This window comes from Equus caballus, chromosome 1, assembly GCF_041296265.1.
Source record: "Equus caballus isolate H_3958 breed thoroughbred chromosome 1, TB-T2T, whole genome shotgun sequence".
NCBI classification, from domain to species: Eukaryota; Metazoa; Chordata; class Mammalia; order Perissodactyla; family Equidae; genus Equus; species Equus caballus.
In genome coordinates, this window is record NC_091684.1 from 185,124,418 (window position 1) to 185,152,034 (window position 27,617).

Genomic DNA, 27,617 nt, shown 5'->3' on the forward strand with positions numbered 1-27,617 from the left:
TGGGAGATCCGCTCCTGCGCCGGGCTTCACCGCGCGGGTCCGCGTGTGTCTCCCTCCTCCTTCCTTTTAAAAATGGCCCGTGGAACCGAGTCCGCCAGTCCCTGGACGGAAGGATGAACCGCTTCCCTGCGTCCTCTGAGCTCTTCACGGAAGATGGGACTGGGCGGAGGCGGTGAGAACAGCGCTTTCTAGCACGCAGGAGCGGAGAGGCGGTCTGTGCCGGTTTGCCGGATTCCATCCCGAGCCCGGCCGATCCGCCGTGCGACAGCTGCCGCCGAGCCACTTGGTAGCTGTGTGCCAGTGTAGACGCTGGGGTGGAGAGAGAAGGAGGTCTGCTTCCGGGGACGGCGCTTATGGGGGGGGGGGGGGGTGAGGGGGGGGGCGGAGGGCGGAATTAGAATAGTTGGAGTGAAAGCGAGGGTGCGAAAAGGACACCGATCGTCAGTAGTTGCGTTCCAAGTATTCCTGGCCTTTGTAAGGTGAGGGAACGTTATGCCGTTCCTGGTCGACAACTAAATTAGCGGTGGGATTTCACCACTGTCTTTTTCTAACTTTTCGCCCACTTGGAAACCACAGGCACTTGGGTTGGTCGGCCCTCGGCGGGTTCCGGGTGTGTGTACGTCTCCGCGGCCGTTCTGAAGGAGCCTGGTCTGGGCGTCACGGCGCCGTCACACGGCCCGGCCTTCCCCGTGGGTGCTCTCGGGCCCGCTGGGGCGCTGGTGCCCGTTTCCCTCTTGAACTGACGCTCCCGATGCTGTTGGAAGGCTGATTGTCCTTTTCGCTGGTGTGTTTTGTCCTTCGCGTGACCTTCACCGGTGAAAACACGCCCATGGGACGCCCCGAGGGGGCGGACGTGGGATGGAGAGCCCATGCTCCTGGGTTCGGGGGCAGTCCCTCCGCGCTGCCCTGGCGGCTTCAGGCAGGTGGTCTGGACCTCTCTCTGCCTCGGTTTCTCTACTAGAAAGGACATATTGCCCTACCTCACAGGGGTGTTGTGAGGATTAATAAATGTTGGTCCGGTGCTTTGGAGACGGGAAGGTGCAGTGTAAATGCTAAGAAAGAGCACGTCCCAGGCCGACAGCTACGCAGTGTTCCACAGACCCGTCAGCGACTCTGTTCCGACCATGGTGGCCTTTTTTTGGGAAGCGGGTACAGTGGAAGGTACACCCCTTGGCCCCTGCTTGTGTTTTTGGAGTGCGTGCTGGGGTGGAGTAGACTGCAAGCGGCAGTTACATATGGGGTGGGGGGTGGGGGGGTGCTGCTTAATAAACAGATATAAATGTGTAGACTGATGCGGGTTCGGTGAGTCGAGGAGTCGAAAAAGATTTCTTGGACTCTCCAGGTCTGGTAGTAGTGCTCTCTTATTCAGAGAATGGCATGGAGTAGCATGGGGACAGGACCCACCGCAGTAAGAGCCGCAGGCACGGGGACAGGACCCATGGGCAGTAAGAGCTGCAGTGTGTTGAGGGTTAGAGCTAAATTTATGAGGCATAGGTACGTGAGTGCTTTCTTTACAAGACAAAGGAAAGATGATGAAAAAATCATTAAAATGGTATCAGTGCAAGTGGGGTCTGGTTATTGGGTGGTCCTACAACTTTAGATAGGCATCAGACCGGATTAAGTCAGGACGTCCTATGCTTCCCGGAGGATGACCTAGAACAGTATGCAGGGCAGGACACCTTGGGCTTCTCTCCCTGGGGCAGGGGCAGCCATGATCCTCATCATTAACGACCACACTCTCCAAGGGCCTTCTCACTGACAAAACGTACAAACCGAGTAAAGAGCGTATGTTACCCGCTCCAGGGCGGACTTCGGCAAGATCTGCTTTGCACCTCCGGGTCAACTGAAGCGCTGATTCCCTAGCTCGCTGCCGGTCTCTGAGAAGAAGAGGCAGCCCTGCATTCACTGCTGTTGAGTTGTGGCCTTCATTGCCATTGACGGACCATCTCTTGCCTGGGAGACACAAAGGCGACACAAGAAGACACCTGGTGGCAGAGAAAGTCCCCCACGGACAGTCCAGGCTCTCTCAGGTGAGCCTTTATGCGCCCAGACGGGAAGAGGAGCGGCCCAAGCGGTGGCAACGGCCTGGGGAGTCAACAGCGGGGCGGGAAGCAGCAGCGTGAGCCATTTGGCCATGAGGAGGAAGGACGGCAGGAGAGGCAAGTGCAAAAGCAAGCGGGACAGGCCTGTAAGCCACTGAGGCTCAGACTGGGTGAGACGTCTACCTGGTTTGTCAGAGCTTACACGATTTCTTCGTGTTTCGCAGTAAAACTATGGAACTTGAGCCCAATCTGGTCTTTCTCAAGCGGGGCCCTATGGAGGAAAACAGTCAGTAAAACAGGAGAGGGGGGGACGAGGGTGGTTGATTTAAAAGGGAAACTGCGGTGGGGGGATAGGAGCATTTCAAGACCTTAAAACCAGGGAGCGAAACTCTGTTGGAGTCCTCCCATCACACGCACTTTTCTGTGTCGGGGCAGAGAGAAACGGGAACGCGCCCCCCTCCCCCTCTTCTGTTAAAAGACCGTGTACACGCCCTAAGCACGAAAGACGGAGCCCTCTCTGTCTGTGGCGAACAGACAGAACATTGGCTCCGAAGAAGCAAATCAACCAGCAGTTCGTGGTTTGTATTCACGGCGCGGGCTTACCTCCCAGAAGAACAGCTAATCCTGCCAGCGACCTCACTGGCCTAGGAAGAACACGAACGACGCCGTGGAGCGTTTAAAACCCTGCATCCAACAGAGAATGCATAAATAGCTGGCTTACCGGAAATGACCCCAGTCTGTCGTTCCACTACAAAAGCCAGGGGAGAGCGCGAACGCAGTCCCCCACTACCACAAATTATGCAGTCGAGTTTCCCACATTTGGGGAAATCGCAGGGGTCAGCACATCCGGAGTGCAATGGATAAGCCTCGCCCTGGGAAAACCACCTTCGTGATCATGGTATCTCCCCTGCCAGGTAAGTATGAGGTGCTCGGCCCGCCCCGACACGCACCCCCGCGGGCGCCCCGCTCCTTACGCACGGTCACTTCCCCCGCCCCGCCCCGCCACGCCGCCTCCCGCCCCCGCCCCCTGGAGGCCCCGCGGCCCCGCCTCGCCCACGCCCACGACCACCCCTGCAGCGTCTGGATCTCCGCACGCGAGGCGCCGGGGCCACGGCGGGGCGGGACCGGCAGCCTCAGCGCGCCCGCTCATCTGCATACGCCACGCCCTTGTCGTGACGTCCCCGGCGGCCTGTCGCCCCCTCCGGGACGCGGGATCTACGCGTCTCCACGGGAGACTCGACGAGTCTGGGGCCCGGAGGGGACGCCCGGGAAGACGGGGTCTCGCGGCGCCGGCGCCCAGCAGCTCGGGGTCCCCCGGGGGGCGGCTCCGGGCTCGGGTCCGGTCTCCCCTTCCTCTCAGCGAAAAGGAACCGCAACAGAGTGTCGCTTGAACGTTACATACGTCGGAGGTCAGAGTTTCGTCAACAGTTTAACACGAACTTGGTTTAATCCTCATTCGGGACCTTTCTTTCCGATTCTCTAGTGACCTATTCTTGCAACCGTGACAGGAGAGCGAACAGAGCCTTTCCGGGCAGGGCGTCCCTTCACCGCGAAGCTGGCGGGTAGGGGAGGGGTGCTGAAGGGCCTCTGAAAATCGAAGGGGCACAAACGTGACGTTTCTGTCCTGGGGGCTTCGGGGACCTGTTTCAGGCCTCCCGGATTTGCCTTGTCCTCTTCTAGACAAGAAGGGTCTTTCGGGAGGTCAAGTGGAGGTTGAACGCGCGTCCTCCCCAGATGTGAGCTCGACGGTCGCGGAGTGTGTGACCGGGGGCGGTCGGGGCCGCGCAGCAGAGCGGGCCGGAGGACCGGGCGGCCGGGGAGGCCTCCTGAGGCTGAGGCTGTGGCTGCGCCCGGGTCCCCGGAAACAGACCGGGGCACCCTCCCTGATTGCCGGTTGTCTCGGGAAGAGTTTCCTTTCTTTGTGTTTCCTGAAAACAAAGGTTTCTCTTCCCTAACCTCAGTGCAGTGATCAAATTCAAGAAGTTAACAGTGGGACAATATTATCGACTCCGCAGACGTTATTCCATTTCCATCAATTGTCCCAATAATGTCCTTTATCACAAAGGAAAATTCAAAAGCACCTGTTGCGTTCAGTCGTCGGGTCTCTTTAACCGACTCGAATCTGAGGGAACGCCCAGGTCATTCTTTGTAGTCCATTACTTAGGCATTTTTGAAGACTACGGGCCAGTTATTTGTAAAACATCTTTCAGTTTGGGGGTCGTCCTGTGTTTCCTCATAATTGCACTCCCGTATGCATTCTGGACAGGAAGGCTGTGTCAGTGACGCTGTGTCTGATGTGGGTTGACTTGTGTCCCTCCAAAAATATGTGGGAGTCCTAACCCTGGGACCTATGAGTGTGACCTTATTTGGAGACAGGATCTTTGAAGACGAGGTCGCTAGAGTGGGCCCGCATCCAACAGGACTGTCCCGTATAAGAGGAAAGTGCCACGTAAAGACGCAGACACGCAGGCAGAACACCATGTGATGACAGAAGCAGAGGTTGGAGTGATGTCGCCACAAGCCAAAGATTGACTGTCACCGCTAGAAGCTAGAAAGAGCCAAGGAGAGACTCGACCCGGAGTCTCAGAGGGAGCACGGCCCTGCTGACACCTTGATGTTGGACTTCTAGCTTCCGGGCCCCTGAGAGAATACGTTTCTGTTGTTTAAGCCACCCAGTGTGTGGGACTTTATTATGACCTCCCTAGCAAGTAAATGCGGTGTCCTTCTCTGGGCCTCACATTTGGAGGCACACGAAGTCAGTTTGTCCAATTGGTGGTGTCGACGTTGATTACTCGATTAAGGTGGTGTACGGCAACCATCCGCCACTAGAGGGGTTCACCAGGGTTTCCCTTGGTGATAGTAAGTAATTTGCGTAGAGGTAGTTTGGGGATATGTCAACATCCTGTTCCTCTGCAAACTTTAACGCGGTGGTTTTTAGCATCCGGTGGTGACTCTGGCATTATGATCGCCAGATGTTGGTTCTCTAATTCCATCACTGATTCTGCATTTATTAGTTGGATTCTATTGTCGGGAGGAAGAACCGTCTTTAATAATTCCGATGTTCAAATGTTCTGCGTTTGGGCCTATGAAAGCCAGGCCATTGGGGCCGGCCCAGTGGCGCAGTGGTTAAGTGTGCATGTGCATGTTCTGCTTTCAGCGGCCGGGGGCTCGCCGGTTGGGATCCCGGGTGCGGACATGGCACCGCTTGGCAAGCCATGCTGTGGTAGGCATCCCACATAGAAAGTAGAGGAAGATGGGCACGGATGTTAGCGCAGGGCCAGTCTTCCTCAGCAAAAAGAGGAGGATTGGCAGCAGATGTTAGCTCACGGCTAATCTTCCTAAAAAAAAAAAAAAGAAAGAAGGAAAAGAAAAAGAAAGCCAGGCCATGTAATTTTGGGAGCATTTCCTTCTTTCCTGGCACAAGGTGTTCCAGGCTCATCTTGTACCTTCCCCGACTCCTGAAGATCACCTCTGTCTCCAAAGAGCCCTGGTTCTTTTCAGTGGGGAGCAGCTCGTAGGAAGCAAGGTCAGGGCACTAGGGATGCTCATGGCTACTGGATGTCTCGGCTTCCACGCCGCTTCAGGGGACAGAGCTCGGAAACACATATACTTCCTGCACATAGCTATACCGGCTAAAAATGAGGAGCCCAAGCTGATACCTGCAATTCCAGCTTTCGACTTAACACCAGGTGGTTCCTCCTTGCCCTCCCCCTTCTCGTACCTGCATCTCTTTTCTCCAACCGCGAGAACCTTGACCCCCAACATCCACTTACTCATTAGCTCAGTCCTACGATACACACATCAGTACAGAATTGCTATGTTGACGAAAATAAGCCATAGCCAATCTATAAATGAAAATTTGGGGTGAGTTTATTCTGAGCTAAAATGTGAGGACCGAAGGAAGAAAGGGCACCAAAGAAGTGGGGTGCACAGAGTGGTTATATACTCCCAAAGAGGATGTTTCACATAGGATTGAAACGTCCCTTTTACAATAGTCGCCAGACTGCTCCGTCGGCACAGCGATTGATGGACACAGCAGGGAGGTCTGCTGTCTCGGTGGACCCACCTGGGTGGCAGGTCTGTTGTCTCAAGTTGGGTGGTCACAGGTGAGCTGGGTGGTCAAAGGTGAGCGCAGCAATCAGTTCCTAGCCTAAGGAAAGATGCTTATCCTTAAGGAAATGCCAATGTGGGGGGAAGCTGCACCTTTAAGGCCATTTGTTCTTGCCAGAGGAAATGTTTAAAGCAGCTATACAATGCGTGCTCAATGGCCATGTGGCCATGTCACGCCCTTTTGGAAAAACAAAGTCAGGCCGAACGAATTAGGTTCACACCAAATGGCTTCTTCATATACTCCAATATATACCATTGCTTGCCATTTCTATTTGTCAGTTACGACCCCATACCGGGAAGGACAGACCTGCGATGGGACAGCTCCTTCTTTGCAGTTCTTCTCCATAGATTTGAAGATGCTTATGGTCAACGTCCCACGTTCAAAAGTCATTTCAGTTGGTTATTTTTTTTTCTATTTCGGTGTGCTTACACTATTCATGTGAGATACAGTTAGGTTCATTAGCATTTACGTCCAATTTTAGGGGGTTTCCCCCGTCTTTAAGAAATAAATGTACAACATTGACGGAGTTATAAAAATCAAAATCACCTAGAAAGGCAGGGACACTCCGAAACGCGGCGTTCTCTCCTTCCTCTCACCCCTGCGGCTAATTTCATCAGTCTTCTGTTCCCTTTGGCAAAACTGTGTATGTTGCTCCTAGTTCACATTTTTTCCCAGACAGAGGGTAGCATGCTCCGTATATGTTTGCACTTTCTTTGTGTCACTCGACACAGTCAATGCGTCGTATCTAGAGAACCCTAAAGGCGAAGCCGACCTGCCCTGCCCGGCTCTGAGCCCACGGGGGCCGGCCGAGACAAAGGAAGCGAACCCCAAGCCGAGCCCGCGACAGCGAAATTTCCCGGCGGGAACAAAGTTCGAAGAAGACGGGGAGAAAGGCAACGCCCTCAAGCTAACTGTAAACTACAAACGGGCGTTCATGTTAACCAGAGGAGTCACAGCTGACCTCTCCTGCTTCTCCCGACTTCCGTCGCCCGGGCAAGGGAAAGACAGGCTGCCCGGGACGTCACGACAAGGGCGTGGCGTATGCAGATGAGCGCGCGCGCAGAGGCTGCCGGTCCCGCCCCGCGTGCGGAGATCCAGACGCTGCGGGGTTGGTCGTGGGGGTGGGCGAGGCGGGGCCGCGGGGCCTCCAGGGGGCGGGGTCGGGGGCGGGACGCGGCGTGGCGTGGCGGGGGAAGTGACCGTGCGTAAGGAGCGGGACCGGCGCGGGGGTGCGTGTCGGGGCGGGCCGAGCAACTCATACTTACCTGGCAGGGGAGATACCATGATCACGAAGGTGGTTTTCCCAGGGCGAGGCTTATCCATTGCACTCCGGATGTGCTGACCCCTGCGATTTCCCCAAATGTGGGAAACTCGACTGCATAATTTGTGGTAGTGGGGGACTGCGTTCGCGCTCTCCCCTGACAATTTTGGTTTACGAATGTCAGATGCTGTGGTGGTTTTCGTCAGAAAGCCTGCCGTGTTTCAGTTTCCTTCGGGCTATAGTTTTTGTTTCTCTGCTAGTATTGTGTTTTTACTTCCTCTCTCTCTTCCGCAGTTGTTTTCCTGACTTCTTTAGCCCGAGCTTTCTGTCTCTGTTAGTTCCGCTGTCTTTTTCTCGTAGGGGTTGCGGAACTTTCAAAAGGCTGGGTTTTTTTTGTTTTTTGTTTTTTCTTTGTGAGGCGAGACAAGTCTGCCTAAGTACCTTCGTCTGTGTTTCGGGCACCATCCCGACGCGCCCTTCTCAGCACCAGTTCTGTCCTTGTCTTTTTCCTGCTGAGTTCTCTCCAGCGCTTTCATCACCTCGCTGCTTAAGTGTGCTTCTTAAGAATAACGGCAACTTCAGCAGCAGCTACCACGTGCGACCTTGTTCGGACTGCCGGATCTTAGACCTCCCCTTTACAGGATCCACTGGATCTGAAGCAACATTTTAACAAGATTCCTCGTTGATTCTATATACGTTCAAGTTTCACAAGCACTGACCTAACACACTATATATTTTAGTAACCTTACCCACTGGAATGTAAGTTCCATGAGGTCAGGGATTCTTGGCTATTTTGGTGACGGCTCCGTGCATACTTCACTAGAATAGTGCGTCGCTGTAATATGTTTCTAATATACTAGTTTGATCTCAGCCTTCAGAAACAAACAAACAAACAAAACTGTTTCCCAGCAGCTTCCCAGGTTCTAGCCCTGAGTCCAGATAAGATTAATAATACTGTGTCCTTCCTACAGGGAAATCACAGGGTTGGGAGCACTGCCTGTTCATCTTCATCAGCAATGTCTAGGAATACCGTCTGCTTGAGCCCCGGGATGAAAGCTATAAAAAAAAAAAAAACCAGGCCCCGAGCCCAGGGAGACAGGATCTCCTAGTCCACGCCGTGAGCCTCCAACCCAGCCTCCTTCCGCCCCTTTGCGCTTTAGGAGAATGTGATCACTTCACAGACATCGGAAAAAGGCCAGTCAAGGGGAAGCACCTTCTGTTTCTCCCCCGCCTGCCCCTCTCTTCATCCAGTGCTTCACCCTGGTTCAAGCTGCGGGAGGCAAAACTTTACTTTGACCCTCTTAGGGTCTCCGGCAGGACCTGAGAATCAAATGGACATAAAACAGAATAATAGGACATGTCCATGGGAGCCCCTTGGCAAAATGAAGACCCAAAGAAGCGGCTCGACCCAAAAGGAGCCCTGGTTCCTTTCATTGGAGAACGGTATTTAGAGACCAAGATCTGGTGCTTGGCGCTTGGTGTTTGTTGATGCCGGTGTGTCATTGCTTTCAGGCCCTGGTGTGTCATTTGCTTCGGTGGATTATAATCCATTGTTATCATTATCTCGATCTGGCCAGTCGGAACCCTTTCAAACTGACTCTAGTGCGCTTGACATGTCCGCCTCGGTCCCCGCGCATTTCTTTTACTTTCTGCCCCAGCTCCCACGTTCCAGGCTCAGCTTGTCTCTTCCCCGCCCCGCCTCGCTGGGCCCCTCCCCCCTCCTGCGCAGTGACCTAGGCTCACTTTCCGGTGCCGTGAGGCTCACTGACAGGGCACGGAGAAGGGATGCCCGGCTAGGCGGGGAGACCACGTCCAGGGGGTGACAAGGCCGAGAGATCCCCAGCCTTTGAGGCCTTGGCTCCCGTCCTCTGCCCAGCGACCTGGATTCCTGGGGCAGAGGCGGCTGCTTCCGGAAACAGGGCCCGGTTCTGTGGACCTCCTGGAGAGGCGCTGGAGCCAAGGGGGAGGGAGGGGCAGAGAACGCTGATGTCCGCGTTGGCCTCCTCGCCTTGGCTCCGTGCATTTTACAAACGTTTCACATGCCAGCTGGTGTGTGCCCACCACTCAAGACCGCTCAGCCACCCAGCGAAAGTCCCACCGAGGCCCGGCAAGCCACAGTGAGGTGGCCTCCCCTCGACTGAGAGTGTCCCCACTCCCTGACTGGGCGGCAGGCACCTCTGCACCTTCTAGGATGAGGGGCAGTGCCTCGGAAGGCACCCCCGCCCCCCCCCCCCCACACACACCCCCACACTACTTTCTGTGACACCCCAGACGGAAAGAGTCGGGTGTGGGGCTCACGCTCACGTGTGCTGGTCACCAAAATCCACTCTCCTTCCCCCTTCAGCTGTTTCCCCAAAGCACCAAAGCTAGGGGGTCCCAAGGATGCCACACCTCCACATCCAGTCAGGGGCCGTGTCCAGTGAAGGCCTAAGGTTCTGTCCGTCGTCTCTGTCCTCTGGTCTCCGCAGATGGTGACATTCGAGGCTCAGGGCTCTCTGTAGCGGCAGGGCCATAGGATCTTCCTGAAGGTCCCCTGTCAGACTGCCATGGCACGACTCCCCGGACCCGAGGAGACTCCACAGACTCCGGCTCAGCCCATCTTAGTTAGCCGTGGGACAGGACGGAAGGCTGAGGCTGCAGGGGGGAGACCGGGGGCGGCGGGCCAGGAGAGGGGGACTGTGTGGAAATGCAGTCTCCAGCCTCAGAGGCAGAAGCAGGACCGAAAAAGAGCTCGTGGGCTCAGGGGTGAGGGAAGGGCGGCGGCTGGGCCCCTGAGGCTTCAGGGAGCCACGTACCACTGCGCTTCTGTTGCGGGTCCTCTCTGTGATGCGCTCCAGCTGGACAGCGGGTCTCTGGACTTTCCTTCCCACAGGAGGGAAGAGAGCAAGGGCCGCTCCCCGGCCTTCGGCCTTCTTCTCTGCACGCACCCCCTCCCCAAGCCGGCTCTATCCCCAGGTGAAGCCAGGCCCATCTCCTGCTGGGTGCTCACTGGTTGGGCCTCGGCATCTTCCTCTCCAGGCCCTGCCAGGTTAGCCTCAAGGGCCCAGCACTCCAGTTAGCCAGCTGGTCAGAACCCACAGGTTCTTGCAGGCCCGTGCAAGGAAGTGAATTGGTGTGCCCCTCTATGATGGCAGCCGCCCACCTCCCACCCCCATCCCCCTTCTGCTCCCTGCCTTCAGCCCCCATAGCCCCCGACTCTCAGGGCTCTCTCCCAGCTCTGTTGCTGCGCTGTTGCCGTCATATACGCGTGTATGTAGATACAGACAAGATACTGGTGTAGATACAGACAGAGACATCTCCGTCAGATCTAGCAGGAGAATCGGTGCGGGGCGTTGGCCAGCACTGTACAGTGGGAGCGATCGTTGCTCCTTCCGCAGGAATTCCAACCCTCCCTCAGCTCCAAGAACCGCTGCAAAGGTACGGGAAAGTTGCAGTTTCCCCGGGCCACACCCCTGTCCTCAGCCTGGCAGGAAACCAGAACGGGCCTCCGGGCCTCCGAGGCTCCCCTCGTGACTGTCAAAGCCCACCAGGAGCCCTGCTGCACTTTGCTCCTGCCGGCGTCAGCCCCGGTGCCGCGCGCAATTGGCAATGGCTTGGAAACCTCGGGGCGCCCGTTCTGTCCCACGAGTAGATCAAGCCGGTCAGGGAAGAGGGTTTCCTGTCTCGCTAGGTCCACATATGTATAGACCATACGAGAGAGGGAGAGAGAGAGAGAGACAGAGAGACAGAGACAGACAGACACAGAGACAGAGAGAGACAGAGACAGGTACAGAGACAGAGACATTGAGAGACAGAGAGATAGACACAGAGAGAAACAGACACAGAGAGAGAGACAGAGACAGAGAGAGATGCAGAGAGACAGAGACAGAGTGGGAGAGACAGAGAGAGACAGAGACATAGAGAGAGAGACAGAGACAGAAAGTCAGAGAGAGAGATGCAGAGACAGAGACAGACAGACACAGACAGAGACACAGAGAGTCAGAGAGAGAGATGCAGAGAGACAGAGACGGAGACAGAGAGGGAGAGACAAAGAGAGGCTGCAACTAGGAGACACAGGGACCGTGAGCATCGTTTGCGAGGAGGGAGAGCAGGCGACGGAGAGTCTTCACGGCGGCTGCCGTGCTGGTCCCCGGCCGCTGTGAGGGCCTGTGTGCCTGTCAGCCTCCAGGGCTGGTCGTGGGCACAGCCGCTTTGCCCACGGGTGTGGCAGGGCTCTGTGAATGGGGAGCAAAGCGGCCGCGGCAGAGCCGGCGCTCCGGATGGCGGGCCGTGGGTGAATCGATGTGGAAAGGGCGCGGGACGTCGCGGGCCGGCTGGGGCTGCGCGACACGGCAGGAGCAACGGGGGCTGTTTGGCGCCGAGGGGACTGCGTCCGCGGACCGTGCGGAGACGGCGCCGGTGCGCTCCCCGGCGACAGCACACGCGAAGCTACGGCGGCGTTCCGAAAAGGCTTCGCGGGCTCTGGCCCGCGCGCGAGAGGACGCTGCGATCCTCCGGGGGCAGGAGCGGGCGCTGGGCGCCGGGGAGGCCCTTCAGGAGGGCGCAAGAGCTCGGGCAGCTCCTTCGCGCCGGAATCGAACCAGCGACCTAAGGATGTCCACGCCCGCCCAGCCTACAGTCCTCCTCTCTCCCAGCTGAGCTGTCGAAGGGTGCGCGCTGCCACGGCGGGGTCGTTCCTTTTTCTTGGAACCACGGAGGCCACGTCCCTGGACCGCCCGAAGCCCGGCCGCCTCGGCTTGGCGGGAAGCCCCTGGGAGGAGAGCCGCGCGCTCGGCGCCAGGCGCCCCCCTCCGGGCTGGGCACATCCTCCGCGCGGGGCTGCGGGGTCGGCGTGAGGGGGCGTGTGTGGGCTGCGGCCGGCCTCCCGGGACGGCGATTTTCAAGGTGCCTGGGCCCGGGCTCTCACCTGCTGCCTCCCGTCCCCTCCCCGCGCCCCGACCCGCAGGCGGCGACGCCAGCGGTCCGCGGCCGGAAAGCCGGTAAGAGGGGGAGCGGAAGCGGGGCGTCGGCGGAGGGACGCGGGGGTCGGGCGGGGGAGGCCTGGCGGGGGGGAGCAGCAGAACCCACCGGCATGGGCACCGGTGGGCGGCTGCGAACCGCCCAGCCACCACCTGCTTTTCAAGCGCCTTTAGTTCAAAACAGTCCTTATGCCAAAATGGCATTTTCGGGGGGTGCATATTCGGCCCCCATTCCAGGCCAACAGCGTCGTGCCTGGCTAGTGCAGATGCCCTCGCTGGTCTCTCTGCTCGGGCCCTCGCCACCCTGGCAGCCAGAGGGATGGGGGCCGGGGAGGGGGCGGGGGTCGTGGCGGGGCCGGCGAGGGTCAGACCAAGCCGCTCCTCGGCTCAGAGCTTCTGGTTCGCTGAACTCCAGGCCTTCGGTGGTCTACAGACCCTCGGCGTCCGAGGCCCCAGTCACCTCCCGGACCCCACGGTGCGCGACTCTCTGACGGCGCCCCGGACACCCGGACACGGGCCTCCCTGCCGCTCTGCAGGCGCCGTCCTCCCGGGCCTGGGCGGCCGACTTCGTGCCGGGAGGCCCCGCCCCGAGCCCGCCGGCCCCCTCGCCCCCTCACCTCCCCTCCCCGGGCCTCCGCTCCCACGGCCCGTCCCCGGCGCGGCCCCGCCTCACTCAGCAACCCGCCCCTTCCCGCAGCTCCCCGGCCCCCGTCCCTCCTCCGTTTTGTCTCTTTTCATGGTTCTTAACACCTAAGGTACGAATTCAGTTACCTGTCGCGTCCGTCGTCGACTCTCTCCCGCTCTCCTCCCTCTTCTCTAACGAAAACGTGAGCACCGAGAGGGCTTCCCGTTCCCAGGTGCCCGGACGCTGTCCGGCACCGGGTACGCGCTCGGCAAACAGGCGTCGAGTGGCCCAAATCTTGCGCGTCCTCCGGGAGGAGACCCGAGTGTGACAGGAGGGGCCGGCGCCAGGGGCGGGCTGGAGCGCGGCTTCCGGCCCCGTCGGACGCCCGCCCGAGACAGCGGCGGCCCCGAGCCGGCCCGGCCCTCCCTGCTCGACAGCGTCCATCCGTCCAGAAGGGCTCACGACCGAGACCGCGGACCCCCCGCGGCTCCACACCGCCCCTCTCAAGGACCGAGAGCCGCTCCTCGGGAAGGTCCTCAGGAAGGAGGGCGACAGTCGCCCTCGCACCGACCACCCTTTCGTGGTCCTCCCTGCTCTGACCCGACCGAGCCGCCGCCCTTCGTTCTGCCTTTGAAACGCCCAAGGCGCCTCCGCGCGAATCGCGGCGCGGCCCCGCTCTCTCCGCCGCGGGCCGCAGCGAGGGCGCGAAAGCCGCGGTCTCCGCCTCACCGTCCGCCGCGCTCACCCCGCCCCGAGCTCGGCGCCCCCGCCGGGCTGCGGCCGGAGGGGCCCGCGGGACGCTGGCGGCCGGCTCTCTTTCTTCCCAGCTTGGAGCCCCGGCTCTCGCTCCGGCCCGACTAGCCCAGGCCGCTACACGTGCGGAAGCCCGAGAAAGAGCCCGCGAAGCAGCGGGAGCGCGACGGCAACCGGCCGAAACGCCTCGCCCGAGCGTCGGGAGATTTGAGGGCGAGTGGGAGCCAGCGAGGGCGATCAGGGGCTGGAACCGCCTCCTCGCTGAGAGGAAGGGGAGACCGGACCCGAGCCCGGAGCCGCCCCCTCGGGGGACCCCGAGCTGCTGGGCGCCGGCGCCGCGAGCCCCGGACTCGTCGGGTGTCCCGTGGGGACGCGTCGGTCCCGTGTCCCCGAGCGGGAGACAGGCCGCCGGCGACGTCACGACAAGGGCGTGGCGTATGCAGATGAGCGCGCGCGCAGAGGCTGCCGGTCCCGCCCCGCGTGCGGACATCCAGAAGCTGCGGGGTTGGTCGTGGGGGTGGGCGAGGCGGGGCCGCGGGGCCTCCAGGGGGCGGGGTCGGGGTCGGGACGCGGCGTGGCGGGGCGGGGGAAGTGACCGTGCGTAAGGAGCGGGGCGCCCGCGGGGGTGCGTGTCGGGGCGGGCCGAGCAACTCATACTTACCTGGCAGGGGAGATACCATGATCACGAAGGTGGTTTTCCCAGGGCGAGGCTTATCCATTGCACTCCGGATGTGCTGACCCCTGCGATTTCCCCAAATGTGGGAAACTCGACTGCATAATTTGTGGTAGTGGGGGACTGCGTTCGCGCTCTCCCCTGGCTTTTTGCGTTATCTAAAAGCAGCCTTGTTCCGCGAGCGACGTCTTTGGGGGTTTTTCCTTGTTGCTTGCAGACGTCCTTCTTCAGGCGCTTCATGAAGGGTCTTCCCAGCACCATGCTCACGATTTCGGGTGGCTCGGTATTCACTTACGTTCTTAGCATCGTGAAGGCCACACACAGGAGGAGGAGAGTCCCGTAGCGGGGTTACTCCCGTCTAGTTTTCTTGTAGTGTAGTTAACGCAGTGTTTTCTTCTCGACACATCCTTCCCATCAAGCCGCTTAACAAAACTTTTCTTTTGGTCAAATTTAGGGCTTGGGTATTTGGATACCTACTACTGACTTGACTTTGGTATCATAAAAGATTAGTAAGGAACGGGGCCTCGCTTTTACAACAAAAACACAGACAACTCGATCAATAAATCGGCAGAGGATACGAACAGACATTTTTCCAAAGAAGATATACAGATGGCCAACAGGCACATGAAAAGATGTCCAATGTCACTAATTATTAGGGAAATGCAAATTAAACCTGCAATGAGATATCACCTCACACCCGTCAGAATGGCTACAATTAACAAGCTGTGAAATAGTGTTGGAGAGCGTGTGGAGAAAAGGGAATGCTCCTACACAGCTGGTGGGAATGCAAACTGGTGCAGCTACTATGGAAAACAGTATGGAGATTTCCTCAAAAAATCAAAAATAGAAATGCCGTATGATCCCGCTATCCCACTCCTGGGTGTTTAGCCAAAGAACTTGAAATCAACCGTTCAAAGAGACTCCTGCGCCCTATGTTCACTGCAGCGTTATTCACAATAGCCCAGACGTGGAAGCAACGCCAGTGCCCATCCACTGATGATTGGATAAAGAAGATGTGGTGTATATATATACAATGGAACGCTACTCAGCCATACAAAAGACAAAATCGTCCCCTTTGCAACAACATGGATGGACCTTGAGGGTACTATGTTAGGCAAAATAAGCCAGACAGAGAAAGACAAACCCCACGCGATTTCATTCATGGTGTGGAAGATAAACAAACACATGGACAAAGACAACAGATTCCTGGTTACCAGAGGGGAAGGAGGTGGGGGGAGTGGGCAAAAGGGGTAAAGGGACACATGCGTATGGTGAGAGACAAAAACTAGGGGCCAGCCCCGTGGCCCGAGTGCTTAAGTTCACGCGCTCTGCTTCGGCGGCCCAGGGGTTCGCCGGTTCGGATCCTGGCCGTGGACATGGCACCGCTCATCAGGCCCTGCTGAGGTGGCGTCCCACGTAGCACAAACAGAAGGACCTACAACTAGAATATGCAACTATGTACGGGGGCGGGGGGGGGGGGGGGGCTCTGGGGAGAAGAAGAAATTTAAAAAAACAAGAAGATTGGCAACACATGTTAGCTCAGGTGCCAATCTTTAAAGCAAACAAAAACAAAAACTAGACTGTTGGTGGTGAGCACGATTCCGTCTATACGGAAACTCAGATATAATAACATACGCCTGAAATTACACAATGTTATTAACCAATGTGGTCTCAATAAAATTTTACTTCAGCTTCACAATATTGCAATATGTCTAGTGAAGCCTCACATCCCTGTGAAGCAAGGAATTGTAACATGCCAAACTGCTGGTTTTACACTGCTCTTTAGTTTCAGAGGCTACCAGCAACTTGTCTACATATTGAATAATAATAGACCTCTCTAGTGGGACATATTTCTCTAAGCTCTCCTGTAAATGACTAGAGAAAATAGGAGAGTCAGCAAACCCTTGAGGAATCTTTGGCATAAATATGCAACTCCATAAGTTAAAGCAAACAAGAATTTAGACTCATCCCTTGGATGGACAGAAAAGCAACAGAACATAGATCAACCACGGAGATGAAGCTTGCATATGACAGTACTAAAGTCAGGACATTGCTGTGTTAGGAACTACAGGGTCTAACGTTAATGGAATAATAAATTTATTGTTCTAACATTTTGTACAAATCTATATATTGGTAGACTATTTTATCAAATTTAGATTACTTTTTTATAGGATGCGTGATCTTTTAAAATTATCTTGTTTTTCTAATTCTTTTATAACTGGTTTTCTTTCTTCTAATTGGGTTCTTGACAAAGTATATTGTTTTATACCTGATTGTGGCTTATCCATTTCGTAGGTTATTTTTATTGGTTCTAGATCTCCAATTAAATCAGCATCATTATTCCCTAAGGCCCAACTCCATACATCGATTGTTTCAGCTCGGAGTGCTTTTCCAGTGCACTGTGGGACTGTCGCTCTCTGCTATCTCACTTTTCTTGAAAAAGACACACAGTTACCAAGTTGGGGACGTTTTTCTCCAGGGAGCTCCACAAACACTCCATCCTTGGTACAGAATATGGCAGCCTTTAATTTGCACAGGAAGTCTCTCCCCAGAAGGTTAACAGGAGAATCAGAGGATGGTAAGAGCACACATGCCTCAGTCAGCGCCCTGTACTTATAGGAACCCTGAAGGAAAAAGGACAAGTAGAAAGGTGACCCAAACAACCAACAGCCTGTATTGATCAGTCACCAGATGGGAAGTCGGACATTTCCAGGAAACTGCAGACATCAGTAGCACCAGGCTCTGTCAGAAAAAGTTAGGCTATATTGGGCCCAGGAAAAGGTTTTGACGTGTATGGTAGGTTCACCATTTCTCACCTCTGAGATTCCCTCAATCTGCCAACTTTGAGCCATTTACCTATTATTTCTTAGCAGAGGGTTTTGTCCTGATTCCTATGTTCCTGAAATTTCTGCCTTCCCTGGGATCTTTCTACAATCCCTCTTCCGATGTCCTGGCTTCTGGCACTAATGACATAAGCTTTCCCTTCTTCCCCTGCTCCCTTCACAGCTGGTCCAGAGTAGGGATTATTCCCTCTAGTGAATTGTTCAAAGCAGCTACACAGCAGTTTCAAATTCCTTAACTTCCTTATCCTTCTCTAAATTGTCCCAAACACTAAGTAGCTGCAGATGAGATTTGGGCAATCATTTGTACTTTCCATGCCACCATGATTCCCTAACTTGAGTTTGGAGAGACAGTAAGAGGGCTGAGACAAAAGTGGTTAGACTAAGAGCAAGTTTGATCTGCACTTGGATCCATGCCAGTACATTCTGAGAAATTTCAATCAACAAACCAGTGATGGAAACCAGTGCAGGACTCAGGTCTTCAGGGTACACCGATGTAATTTCTCCCAGCTTACCTTTAGCAAGAGGGCTTCAATATGCCCACCATCAACTCCTCTGGATGGTTCTCTAAAGGTCTTAGTTCTTTCCCAGTAGCAGGGTAGGGAGGGGGTGTAGGGGGCCAGTGCAGATAGTCAGCTTCCATTGGTCATGAATACCCCTTGACAGGGTGAGTCATCTGGTCCCTGATGTGCTAGCTCCATCCCAGGAGCCAAGTCTGGTTGCAGAATTCCACTCAGCAGCCTATGCTCATCCCCCACGAGTGGGGCTATTAACTGAAAACACTGCAGAATACTTCTGCAAATTTCTCTGGGTATTCCTGGAGCACAGAAAAAGAAGCCTTTAAATGATGACTATCAGCTGGTGAGAAAGGCATGTATACTCTTATTGTTTCATGTGGGAGTGCGGGTGGGGAACTGGAGGCTGGGTCACTTCTCAATAGCCTTAGCTTTGCTGGCAATCTGCATAGGAAGGGCTGGTTTACCTCACATCAAGAAAAGAAAAATACAGAATTATATGGCACGTTGGCTTCTTTTCCCATATTGAATGCATCAGCCAATCTTTTTTGTTTGCATTTTTCTGAGTGACTGGTGCAACAGCTCTCTGTCTGGCCACCTTCATAGGGGATACAATCTTTTACCCAAATTCCCAATTACTCCCTGATCATGTCTCTCCGTCATGTCTGCTCTCCTAACAACATGGTGTGTATGTGGGGAGGGACTCTTGGAGGTGAAATCTGGACTGACATGAAGTGGACTCTGGGCTAAGACTGGAGGCACACAAATTTCTTCCCTCAATGCAGGGATGGTTCAACATCCGCAAATCAATCAATGTGATGCACCATATTAACAAAATAAGGAATAAAAATCACGTGTTCATCTCAATAGATGCAGAGAAAGCATTTGACAAGATCCAACATTCGTTTGTGATAAAAACTCTCAACAAAATGGGGATAGAAGGAAAGTACCTCAACACAACAAAAGCCATATATGACAAACCCACAGCCTACATCATACTTAACTGTGAAAAACTGAAAGCCATCCCTCTGAGAACAGGAACAAGACAAGGGTGCCCACTGTCACCACTCTTATTCAACTTAGTACTGGAGGGGTTGCCCAGAGCAGTTAGGTAAGAAAAAGAAATAAAAGGAATCCAAATTGGAACAGAGGAGATAAAACTCTCGCTGTTTGTGGACATGATTCTATATATAGAAAACCCTAAAGAACCCACTAGAAAGCTATCAGAAATAATCAATAACCACAGCAAAGTTGCAGGGTACAAAATCAACTTACAAAAATCAGTTGCATTTCTATGCACTAATAACTAGCAGAAAGAGAAGTCAAGAATACAATCCCATTTACAATCACAACAAAAAGAATAAAATATCTAGGAGAAATTTAACCGAGGAGGTGAAAGACCTATACAATGAAAACTATAAGACAGTATTGAAAGAAATCGAACAAGATATAAAGAAATGGAAAGATATTCCATACTCATAGATTGGAAGAATAAACATAGTTAAAATGTCCATATTACCTAAAGCAATCTACAGATCCAATGCAATCCCAATCAGAACCACAATGACGTTCTTCACAGAGATAGAACAAAGAACCCTAAAATTTAAATGGGACAACAAAAGACCCTGAATGGCCAAAGCAATCCTGAGGAAAAAGAACAAAGCTGGAGGGGCCGGCCCCATGGCAGAGAGGTTAGGCGCATGCTCTGCTTTGGTGGCCCAGGGTTTTGCTGGTTCAGATCCTGGGCGCAGACATGGCACTGCTCATCAAGCCATGCTGAGGTGGCACCCCACATGCCACAACTAGAAGGACCCACAACTAAAAATATACAACTATGTAACAGGGGCTTTGGGGAGAAAAAGGAAAAATAAAATCTTAAAATAAAAAAAGAACAAAGCTGGAGGCATCACAATCTCTGACTTTGAAATATACTACAAAGCTATAGTAGTGAAAACAAAAACAGGCACACAGATCAATGGAACAGAACTGAAAGCCCAGAAATAAACCCACACATCTATGGCCAGCTGATCTTTGACAAAGGAGCCAAGAATGTACAACGGAGAAAGGAAAGTCTCTTCAATAAATGGTGTTGGGAAAACTGGACAGCCAAATGCAAAAGAATGAAAGCAGACCATTATCGTACACTATGCACAAAAATCAACTAAAAATGGATTACAGACTTGAATGTAAGACAGACCTGAAACCATAAAACACTAGAAGAAAATATAGGCAGTATGCTCTTTGACGTCAGTCTTAGCAGCATCTGTTCGAATACCGTGTCTACTCAGGCAAGGGAAACAAAAGAAAAAATAAAAAAATGGGACTACATCAGACTAAAGAGCTTCTGCAAGACATAGGAAACCAGGAACAAAACGAAAAGACAACCCACCAACTGGGTGAAAATATACGCAAGTCATATATCTGACAAGGGTTTAATTTCCAAAATATATAAAGAACTCATACACCCAGCAGTGGGCAAAGTGCTGGCTCTTTGAGAAGGACTGGAACTGAGTCATCTCACTCCCAAGTAGACATACATGTGTGGTGACAGAGAAGGCCCGTTTATGAGGCCCTTTCCAAAACTTGTGCTCTCCTCTAATGAACTTGGGAGAGCAGGCAAGACTGGCCATCTAGAAAGACCTTGCATTGATGCTGCCTGGAGAGAATCTCCTGACTGCCTAAGGCAATGTCCCCAGGCAAGAGACTCTCCATGATTGTATTTTCAGATTCAGGGCCTCCATCCTGACATGGACTTTTCCTCCAGCGATAATATTGCCATTTCACCATCCTAAGTCCCGTATGTCCAGGTCGTCCCTGAGCTCACAGCCACTGGGACACATGTAATCTAAGAGTAAATATGAAACTGAAACCTCCCCACCCCTGAGTGCCAAAAGGGAAAGAGATTTCTTCCCTCTTTTTCTTAGAAAATTTGTAAATTCTTGTTCTATCCCTTTGAGATATGCTCCCAGAGTTGTTCAAGCCCTAACCCCGATGTGACTGTATTTGGAGATAGGGTCTTCAAGGAGGTAATTAAGGTTAAGTGAGGTCATAGAGGCTGGGCTGTAATCCAATAGGCCTGGGCTCCTTATAAGAAGAGAGACACCAGGGATGGCTGCCAGCCAAGAAGAGGCCTCAGGAGAAATCAAACCTGTGAACACCTTGGTCGCGGACTTCCAGCCTCCTGAACTGAGAGAAATTCCTGTTGTTTAAGCGCCCCAGTCTGTGGCGTTTTATGATGGCCGCCCAAGCGGATTAACACACTGTCTCTGCAATCTCTTTAATGGATTGCCTGTGATGCACATTACAGTCTGGTTTAATGCTTTTTAAGTAAAACTATTTACTTCTTTTCTTTCTACCTTTGTGGAGAGGATTCACTGAGTTAGCAGATTTTATTTTCCCCAAAAACCCGGCAACAAGGACAGGATTGGTCCAGCAGCTCTCGATGTGAGTGGACCAGCTAAAAAGTCTTACGGCCACACAACAGTCAGGTAAGAGACCCTGAGTTGGTTTTTAAAAAGTCTCCCTTGAAGCTCTCAGCTCTTCTGGAATACTACCTGGAGGACCCAGCCTCTCCAGTATCAAGATACTGAGTGAGTATGGTTAATATAGGCTCTAAAATCCTGTCAGGATCACTATTAGCTTTGAGGGTAGGGTAGAAGAATATAAGAAGCCAGAAACGCTGCATGCAGGTCTTTCTCTTAAATGGCTAATCTCTCTCTCCCACTTGTGGAAGGGGTCTGCCTATGACAATCCAGTCTAATGGCCTGAGGGTGGTTCCTTTGATTTAGATAAATTAATGTATTTTTGGAGGTTCTTAGCAGGGCTGCATCCCAAGCAAATGAAATATGGATTTATAGGATTCATACCATTCTAAGAGGAAAGTTAAAAATTATTTAGATAGACAGAAGGAAAGATTGAGACTAACAGGAGAGGAAATGTGAGAATGGCAATTTGTTTTTCACAGAACCCTCTTCCACTTTTCTCTGCTGCTCCCCCTGGTCCTCCAGGGTCCCGCTAGCCAACTCAATCTCAAATCAAGTCCTGGGCAGAAGGAAAGGAGAGGAGGAATAACTTCTTTAGCGGGTAATAAATTACCTACTTGTTTGAGGGCACAGACTTTTTTATTTTTTTTAATTTTATTGAGACCACATTGGTTAATAACATTGTGTAATTTCAGGCGTATGTTATTATATCTGAGTTTCCGTATAGACGGAATCGTGCTCACCACCAACAGTCTAGTTTTTGTTTTTGTTTGCTTTAAAGATTGGCACCTGAGCTAACATGTGTTGCCAATCTTCTTGTTTTTTTAAATTTCTTCTTCTCCCCAGAGCCCCCCCCCCCCCGCCCCCGTACATAGTTGCATATTCTAGTTGTAGGTCCTTCTGTTTGTGCTACGTGGGACGCCACCTCAGCAGGGCCTGATGAGCGGTGCCATGTCCACGGCCAGGATCCGAACCGGCGAACCCCTGGGCCGCCGAAGCAGAGCGCGTGAACTTAAGCACTCGGGCCACGGGGCTGGCCCCTAGTTTTTGTCTCTCACCATACGCATGTGTCCCTTTACCCCTTTTGCCCACTCCCCCCACCTCCTTCCCCTCTGGTAACCAGGAATCTGTTGTCTTTGTCCATGTGTTTGTTTATCTTCCACACCATGAATGAAATCGCGTGGGGTTTGTCTTTCTCTGTCTGGCTTATTTTGCCTAACATAGTACCCTCAAGGTCCATCCATGTTGTTGCAAAGGGGACGATTTTGTCTTTTGTATGGCTGAGTAGCGTTCCATTGTATATATATACACCACATCTTCTTTATCCAATCATCAGTGGATGGGCACTGGCGTTGCTTCCACGTCTGGGCTATTGTGAATAACGCTGCAGTGAACATAGGGCGCAGGAGTCTCTTTGAACGGTTGATTTCAAGTTCTTTGGCTAAACACCCAGGAGTGGGATAGCGGGATCATACGGCATTTCTATTTTTGATTTTTTGAGGAAATCTCCATACTGTTTTCCATAGTAGCTGCACCAGTTTGCATTCCCACCAGCTGTGTAGGAGCATTCCCTTTTCTCCACACGCTCTCCAACACTATTTCACAGCTTGTTAATTGTAGCCATTCTGACGGGTGTGAGGTGATATCTCATTGCAGGTTTAATTTGCATTTCCCTAATAATTAGTGACATTGGACATCTTTTCATGTGCCTGTTGGCCATCTGTATATCTTCTTTGGAAAAATGTCTGTTCGTATCCTCTGCCGATTTATTGATCGAGTTGTCTGTGTTTTTGTTGTAAAAGCGAGGCCCCGTTCCTTACTAATCTTTTATGATACCAAAGTCAAGTCAGTAGTAGGTATCCAAATACCCAAGCCCTAAATTTGACCAAAAGAAAAGTTTTGTTAAGCGGCTTGATGGGAAGGATGTGTCGAGAAGAAAACACTGCGTTAACTACACTACAAGAAAACTAGACGGGAGTAACCCCGCTACGGGACTCTCCTCCTCCTGTGTGTGGCCTTCACGATGCTAAGAACGTAAGTGAATACCGAGCCACCCGAAATCGTGAGCATGGTGCTGGGAAGACCCTTCATGAAGCGCCTGAAGAAGGACGTCTGCAAGCAACAAGGAAAAACCCCCAAAGACGTCGCTCGCGGAACAAGGCTGCTTTTAGATAACGCAAAAAGCCAGGGGAGAGCGCGAACGCAGTCCCCCACTACCACAAATTATGCAGTCGAGTTTCCCACATTTGGGGAAATCGCAGGGGTCAGCACATCCGGAGTGCAATGGATAAGCCTCGCCCTGGGAAAACCACCTTCGTGATCATGGTATCTCCCCTGCCAGGTAAGTATGAGTTGCTCGGCCCGCCCCGACACGCACCCCCGCGCCGGTCCCGCTCCTTACGCACGGTCACTTCCCCCGCCACGCCACGCCGCGTCCCGCCCCAGACCCCGCCCCCTGGAGGCCCCGCGGCCCCGCCTCGCCCACCCCCACGACCAACCCCGCAGCGTCTGGATCTCCGCACGCGGGGCGGGACCGGCAGCCTCTGCGCGCGCGCTCATCTGCATACGCCACGCCCTTGTCGTGACGTCCCGGGCAGCCTGTCTTTCCCTTGCCCGGGCGACGGAAGTCGGGAGAAGCAGGAGAGGTCAGCTGTGACTCCTCTGGTTAACATGAACGCCCGTTTGTAGTTTACAGTTAGCTTGAGGGCGTTGCCTTTCTCCCCGTCTTCTTCGAACTTTGTTCCCGCCGGGAAATTTCGCTGTCGCGGGCTCGGCTTGGGGTTCGCTTCCTTTGTCTCGGCCGGCCCCCGTGGGCTCAGAGCCGGGCAGGGCAGGTCGGCTTCGCCTTTAGGGTTCTCTAGATACGACGCATTGACTGTGTCGAGTGACACAAAGAAAGTGCAAACATATACGGAGCATGCTACCCTCTGTCTGGGAAAAAATGTGAACTAGGAGCAACATACACAGTTTTGCCAAAGGGAACAGAAGACTGATGAAATTAGCCGCAGGGGTGAGAGGAAGGAGAGAACGCCGCGTTTCGGAGTGTCCCTGCCTTTCTAGGTGATTTTGATTTTTATAACTCCGTCAATGTTGTACATTTATTTCTTAAAGACGGGGGAAACCCCCTAAAATTGGACGTAAATGCTAATGAACCTAACTGTATCTCACATGAATAGTGTAAGCACACCGAAATAGAAAAAAAAATAACCAACTGAAATGACTTTTGAACGTGGGACGTTGACCATAAGCATCTTCAAATCTATGGAGAAGAACTGCAAAGAAGGAGCTGTCCCATCGCAGGTCTGTCCTTCCCGGTATGGGGTCGTAACTGACAAATAGAAATGGCAAGCAATGGTATATATTGGAGTATATGAAGAAGCCATTTGGTGTGAACCTAATTCGTTCGGCCTGACTTTGTTTTTCCAAAAGGGCGTGACATGGCCACATGGCCATTGAGCACGCATTGTATAGCTGCTTTAAACATTTCCTCTGGCAAGAACAAATGGCCTTAAAGGTGCAGCTTCCCCCCACATTGGCATTTCCTTAAGGATAAGCATCTTTCCTTAGGCTAGGAACTGATTGCTGCGCTCACCTTTGACCACCCAGCTCACCTGTGACCACCCAACTTGAGACAACAGACCTGCCACCCAGGTGGGTCCACCGAGACAGCAGACCTCCCTGCTGTGTCCATCAATCGCTGTGCCGACGGAGCAGTCTGGCGACTATTGTAAAAGGGACGTTTCAATCCTATGTGAAACATCCTCTTTGGGAGTATATAACCACTCTGTGCACCCCACTTCTTTGGTGCCCTTTCTTCCTTCGGTCCTCACATTTTAGCTCAGAATAAACTCACCCCAAATTTTCATTTATAGATTGGCTATGGCTTATTTTCGTCAACATAGCAATTCTGTACTGATGTGTGTATCGTAGGACTGAGCTAATGAGTAAGTGGATGTTGGGGGTCAAGGTTCTCGCGGTTGGAGAAAAGAGATGCAGGTACGAGAAGGGGGAGGGCAAGGAGGAACCACCTGGTGTTAAGTCGAAAGCTGGAATTGCAGGTATCAGCTTGGGCTCCTCATTTTTAGCCGGTATAGCTATGTGCAGGAAGTATATGTGTTTCCGAGCTCTGTCCCCTGAAGCGGCGTGGAAGCCGAGACATCCAGTAGCCATGAGCATCCCTAGTGCCCTGACCTTGCTTCCTACGAGCTGCTCCCCACTGAAAAGAACCAGGGCTCTTTGGAGACAGAGGTGATCTTCAGGAGTCGGGGAAGGTACAAGATGAGCCTGGAACACCTTGTGCCAGGAAAGAAGGAAATGCTCCCAAAATTACATGGCCTGGCTTTCTTTTTCTTTTCCTTCTTTCTTTTTTTTTTTTTTAGGAAGATTAGCCGTGAGCTAACATCTGCTGCCAATCCTCCTCTTTTTGCTGAGGAAGACTGGCCCTGCGCTAACATCCGTGCCCATCTTCCTCTACTTTCTATGTGGGATGCCTACCACAGCATGGCTTGCCAAGCGGTGCCATGTCCGCACCCGGGATCCCAACCGGCGAGCCCCCGGCCGCTGAAAGCAGAACATGCACATGCACACTTAACCACTGCGCCACTGGGCCGGCCCCAATGGCCTGGCTTTCATAGGCCCAAACGCAGAACATTTGAACATCGGAATTATTAAAGACGGTTCTTCCTCCCGACAATAGAATCCAACTAATAAATGCAGAATCAGTGATGGAATTAGAGAACCAACATCTGGCGATCATAATGCCAGAGTCACCACCGGATGCTAAAAACCACCGCGTTAAAGTTTGCAGAGGAACAGGATGTTGACATATCCCCAAACTACCTCTACGCAAATTACTTACTATCACCAAGGGAAACCCTGGTGAACCCCTCTAGTGGCGGATGGTTGCCGTACACCACCTTAATCGAGTAATCAACGTCGACACCACCAATTGGACAAACTGACTTCGTGTGCCTCCAAATGTGAGGCCCAGAGAAGGACACCGCATTTACTTGCTAGGGAGGTCATAATAAAGTCCCACACACTGGGTGGCTTAAACAACAGAAACGTATTCTCTCAGGGGCCCGGAAGCTAGAAGTCCAACATCAAGGTGTCAGCAGGGCCGTGCTCCCTCTGAGACTCCGGGTCGAGTCTCTCCTTGGCTCTTTCTAGCTTCTAGCGGTGACAGTCAATCTTTGGCTTGTGGCGACATCACTCCAACCTCTGCTTCTGTCATCACATGGTGTTCTGCCTGCGTGTCTGCGTCTTTACGTGGCACTTTCCTCTTATACGGGACAGTCCTGTTGGATGCGGGCCCACTCTAGCGACCTCGTCTTCAAAGATCCTGTCTCCAAATAAGGTCACACTCATAGGTCCCAGGGTTAGGACTCCCACATATTTTTGGAGGGACACAAGTCAACCCACATCAGACACAGCGTCACTGACACAGCCTTCCTGTCCAGAATGCATACGGGAGTGCAATTATGAGGAAACACAGGACGACCCCCAAACTGAAAGATGTTTTACAAATAACTGGCCCGTAGTCTTCAAAAATGCCTAAGTAATGGACTACAAAGAATGACCTGGGCGTTCCCTCAGATTCGAGTCGGTTAAAGAGACCCGACGACTGAACGCAACAGGTGCTTTTGAATTTTCCTTTGTGATAAAGGACATTATTGGGACAATTGATGGAAATGGAATAACGTCTGCGGAGTCGATAATATTGTCCCACTGTTAACTTCTTGAATTTGATCACTGCACTGAGGTTAGGGAAGAGAAACCTTTGTTTTCAGGAAACACAAAGAAAGGAAACTCTTCCCGAGACAACCGGCAATCAGGGAGGGTGCCCCGGTCTGTTTCCGGGGACCCGGGCGCAGCCACAGCCTCAGCCTCAGGAGGCCTCCCCGGCCGCCCGGTCCTCCGGCCCGCTCTGCTGCGCGGCCCCGACCGCCCCCGGTCACACACTCCGCGACCGTCGAGCTCACATCTGGGGAGGACGCGCGTTCAACCTCCACTTGACCTCCCGAAAGACCCTTCTTGTCTAGAAGAGGACAAGGCAAATCCGGGAGGCCTGAAACAGGTCCCCGAAGCCCCCAGGACAGAAACGTCACGTTTGTGCCCCTTCGATTTTCAGAGGCCCTTCAGCACCCCTCCCCTACCCGCCAGCTTCGCGGTGAAGGGACGCCCTGCCCGGAAAGGCTCTGTTCGCTCTCCTGTCACGGTTGCAAGAATAGGTCACTAGAGAATCGGAAAGAAAGGTCCCGAATGAGGATTAAACCAAGTTCGTGTTAAACTGTTGACGAAACTCTGACCTCCGACGTATGTAACGTTCAAGCGACACTCTGTTGCGGTTCCTTTTCG

At 53.2% G+C, this 27,617-nt stretch overlaps 2 protein-coding genes, 2 long non-coding RNA genes and 4 other non-coding genes across 12 annotated transcripts in view; 4 read left to right on the forward strand and 4 right to left on the reverse strand.

Annotated features, from left to right (window-relative positions):
* The window catches only part of SNX6 (sorting nexin 6), a 110,468-nt gene that overhangs the window by 30,199 nt on the left and 52,652 nt on the right, over positions 1-27,617 (reverse strand). The window lies entirely within an intron of this gene.
* Positions 58-1,564, forward strand: LOC138918778 (uncharacterized). Its single transcript, XR_011428527.1, has 2 exons — positions 58-330; positions 577-1,564. It is a non-coding gene; the product is annotated as an uncharacterized lncRNA (long non-coding RNA).
* Positions 1,748-14,246, reverse strand: LOC106782221 (uncharacterized). Of its 5 annotated transcripts, XR_011428523.1 has the most exons (6): positions 9,806-10,123; positions 8,628-8,734; positions 8,164-8,286; positions 6,700-8,067; positions 6,460-6,583; positions 5,895-6,192 (listed from the first exon to the last, which is right to left on the reverse strand). XR_011428523.1 is itself a non-coding variant. In XM_070241980.1 (2 exons), exons 1-2 carry the CDS (start codon positions 14,238-14,240, stop codon positions 2,687-2,689), a joined length of 1,137 nt encoding a protein of 378 aa, XP_070098081.1. In that variant the 5' UTR covers positions 14,241-14,246; the 3' UTR covers positions 2,520-2,686. The 5 variants fall into 5 exon arrangements, 1 of the variants encoding a protein (XP_070098081.1); XR_011428522.1 differs by lacking the exons at positions 5,895-6,192; positions 6,460-6,583; positions 8,628-8,734; positions 9,806-10,123 and adding exons at positions 1,748-1,953; positions 2,226-2,313; positions 2,646-2,726 and having other exon boundaries at positions 7,856-8,067; positions 8,164-8,332; XR_011428525.1 differs by lacking the exons at positions 5,895-6,192; positions 6,460-6,583 and adding an exon at positions 10,210-10,323 and having other exon boundaries at positions 7,913-8,067; positions 9,806-9,909.
* Positions 2,801-2,964, reverse strand: LOC111769769 (U1 spliceosomal RNA). The gene has a single exon (XR_002802587.1). It is a non-coding gene; the product is annotated as a U1 spliceosomal RNA (small nuclear RNA).
* On the forward strand, positions 7,411-7,574 carry LOC111769702 (U1 spliceosomal RNA). The gene has a single exon (XR_002802497.1). It is a non-coding gene; the product is annotated as a U1 spliceosomal RNA (small nuclear RNA).
* Positions 14,404-14,567, forward strand: LOC111769729 (U1 spliceosomal RNA). The gene has a single exon (XR_002802534.1). It is a non-coding gene; the product is annotated as a U1 spliceosomal RNA (small nuclear RNA).
* On the reverse strand, positions 23,446-23,609 carry LOC138919293 (U1 spliceosomal RNA). The gene has a single exon (XR_011429356.1). It is a non-coding gene; the product is annotated as a U1 spliceosomal RNA (small nuclear RNA).
* LOC138918777 (uncharacterized) lies at positions 24,188-24,965 on the forward strand. The gene is made up of 3 exons (XR_011428526.1): positions 24,188-24,320; positions 24,437-24,560; positions 24,828-24,965. It is a non-coding gene; the product is annotated as an uncharacterized lncRNA (long non-coding RNA).

Bases quoted from the DNA above. Each gene is read 5' to 3' on its own strand.
- LOC106782221 (XM_070241980.1), bottom strand. From the start codon at position 14,240: ATGTCCGCACGCGGGGCGGGACCGGCAGCCTCTGCGCGCGCGCTCATC. The intron at 2,727-13,143 runs GTAACTGAATTC...TGTTGGATGCAG, and splicing joins GTCGACGACGGACGCGACAG to GGTTTTAAACGCTCCACGGC.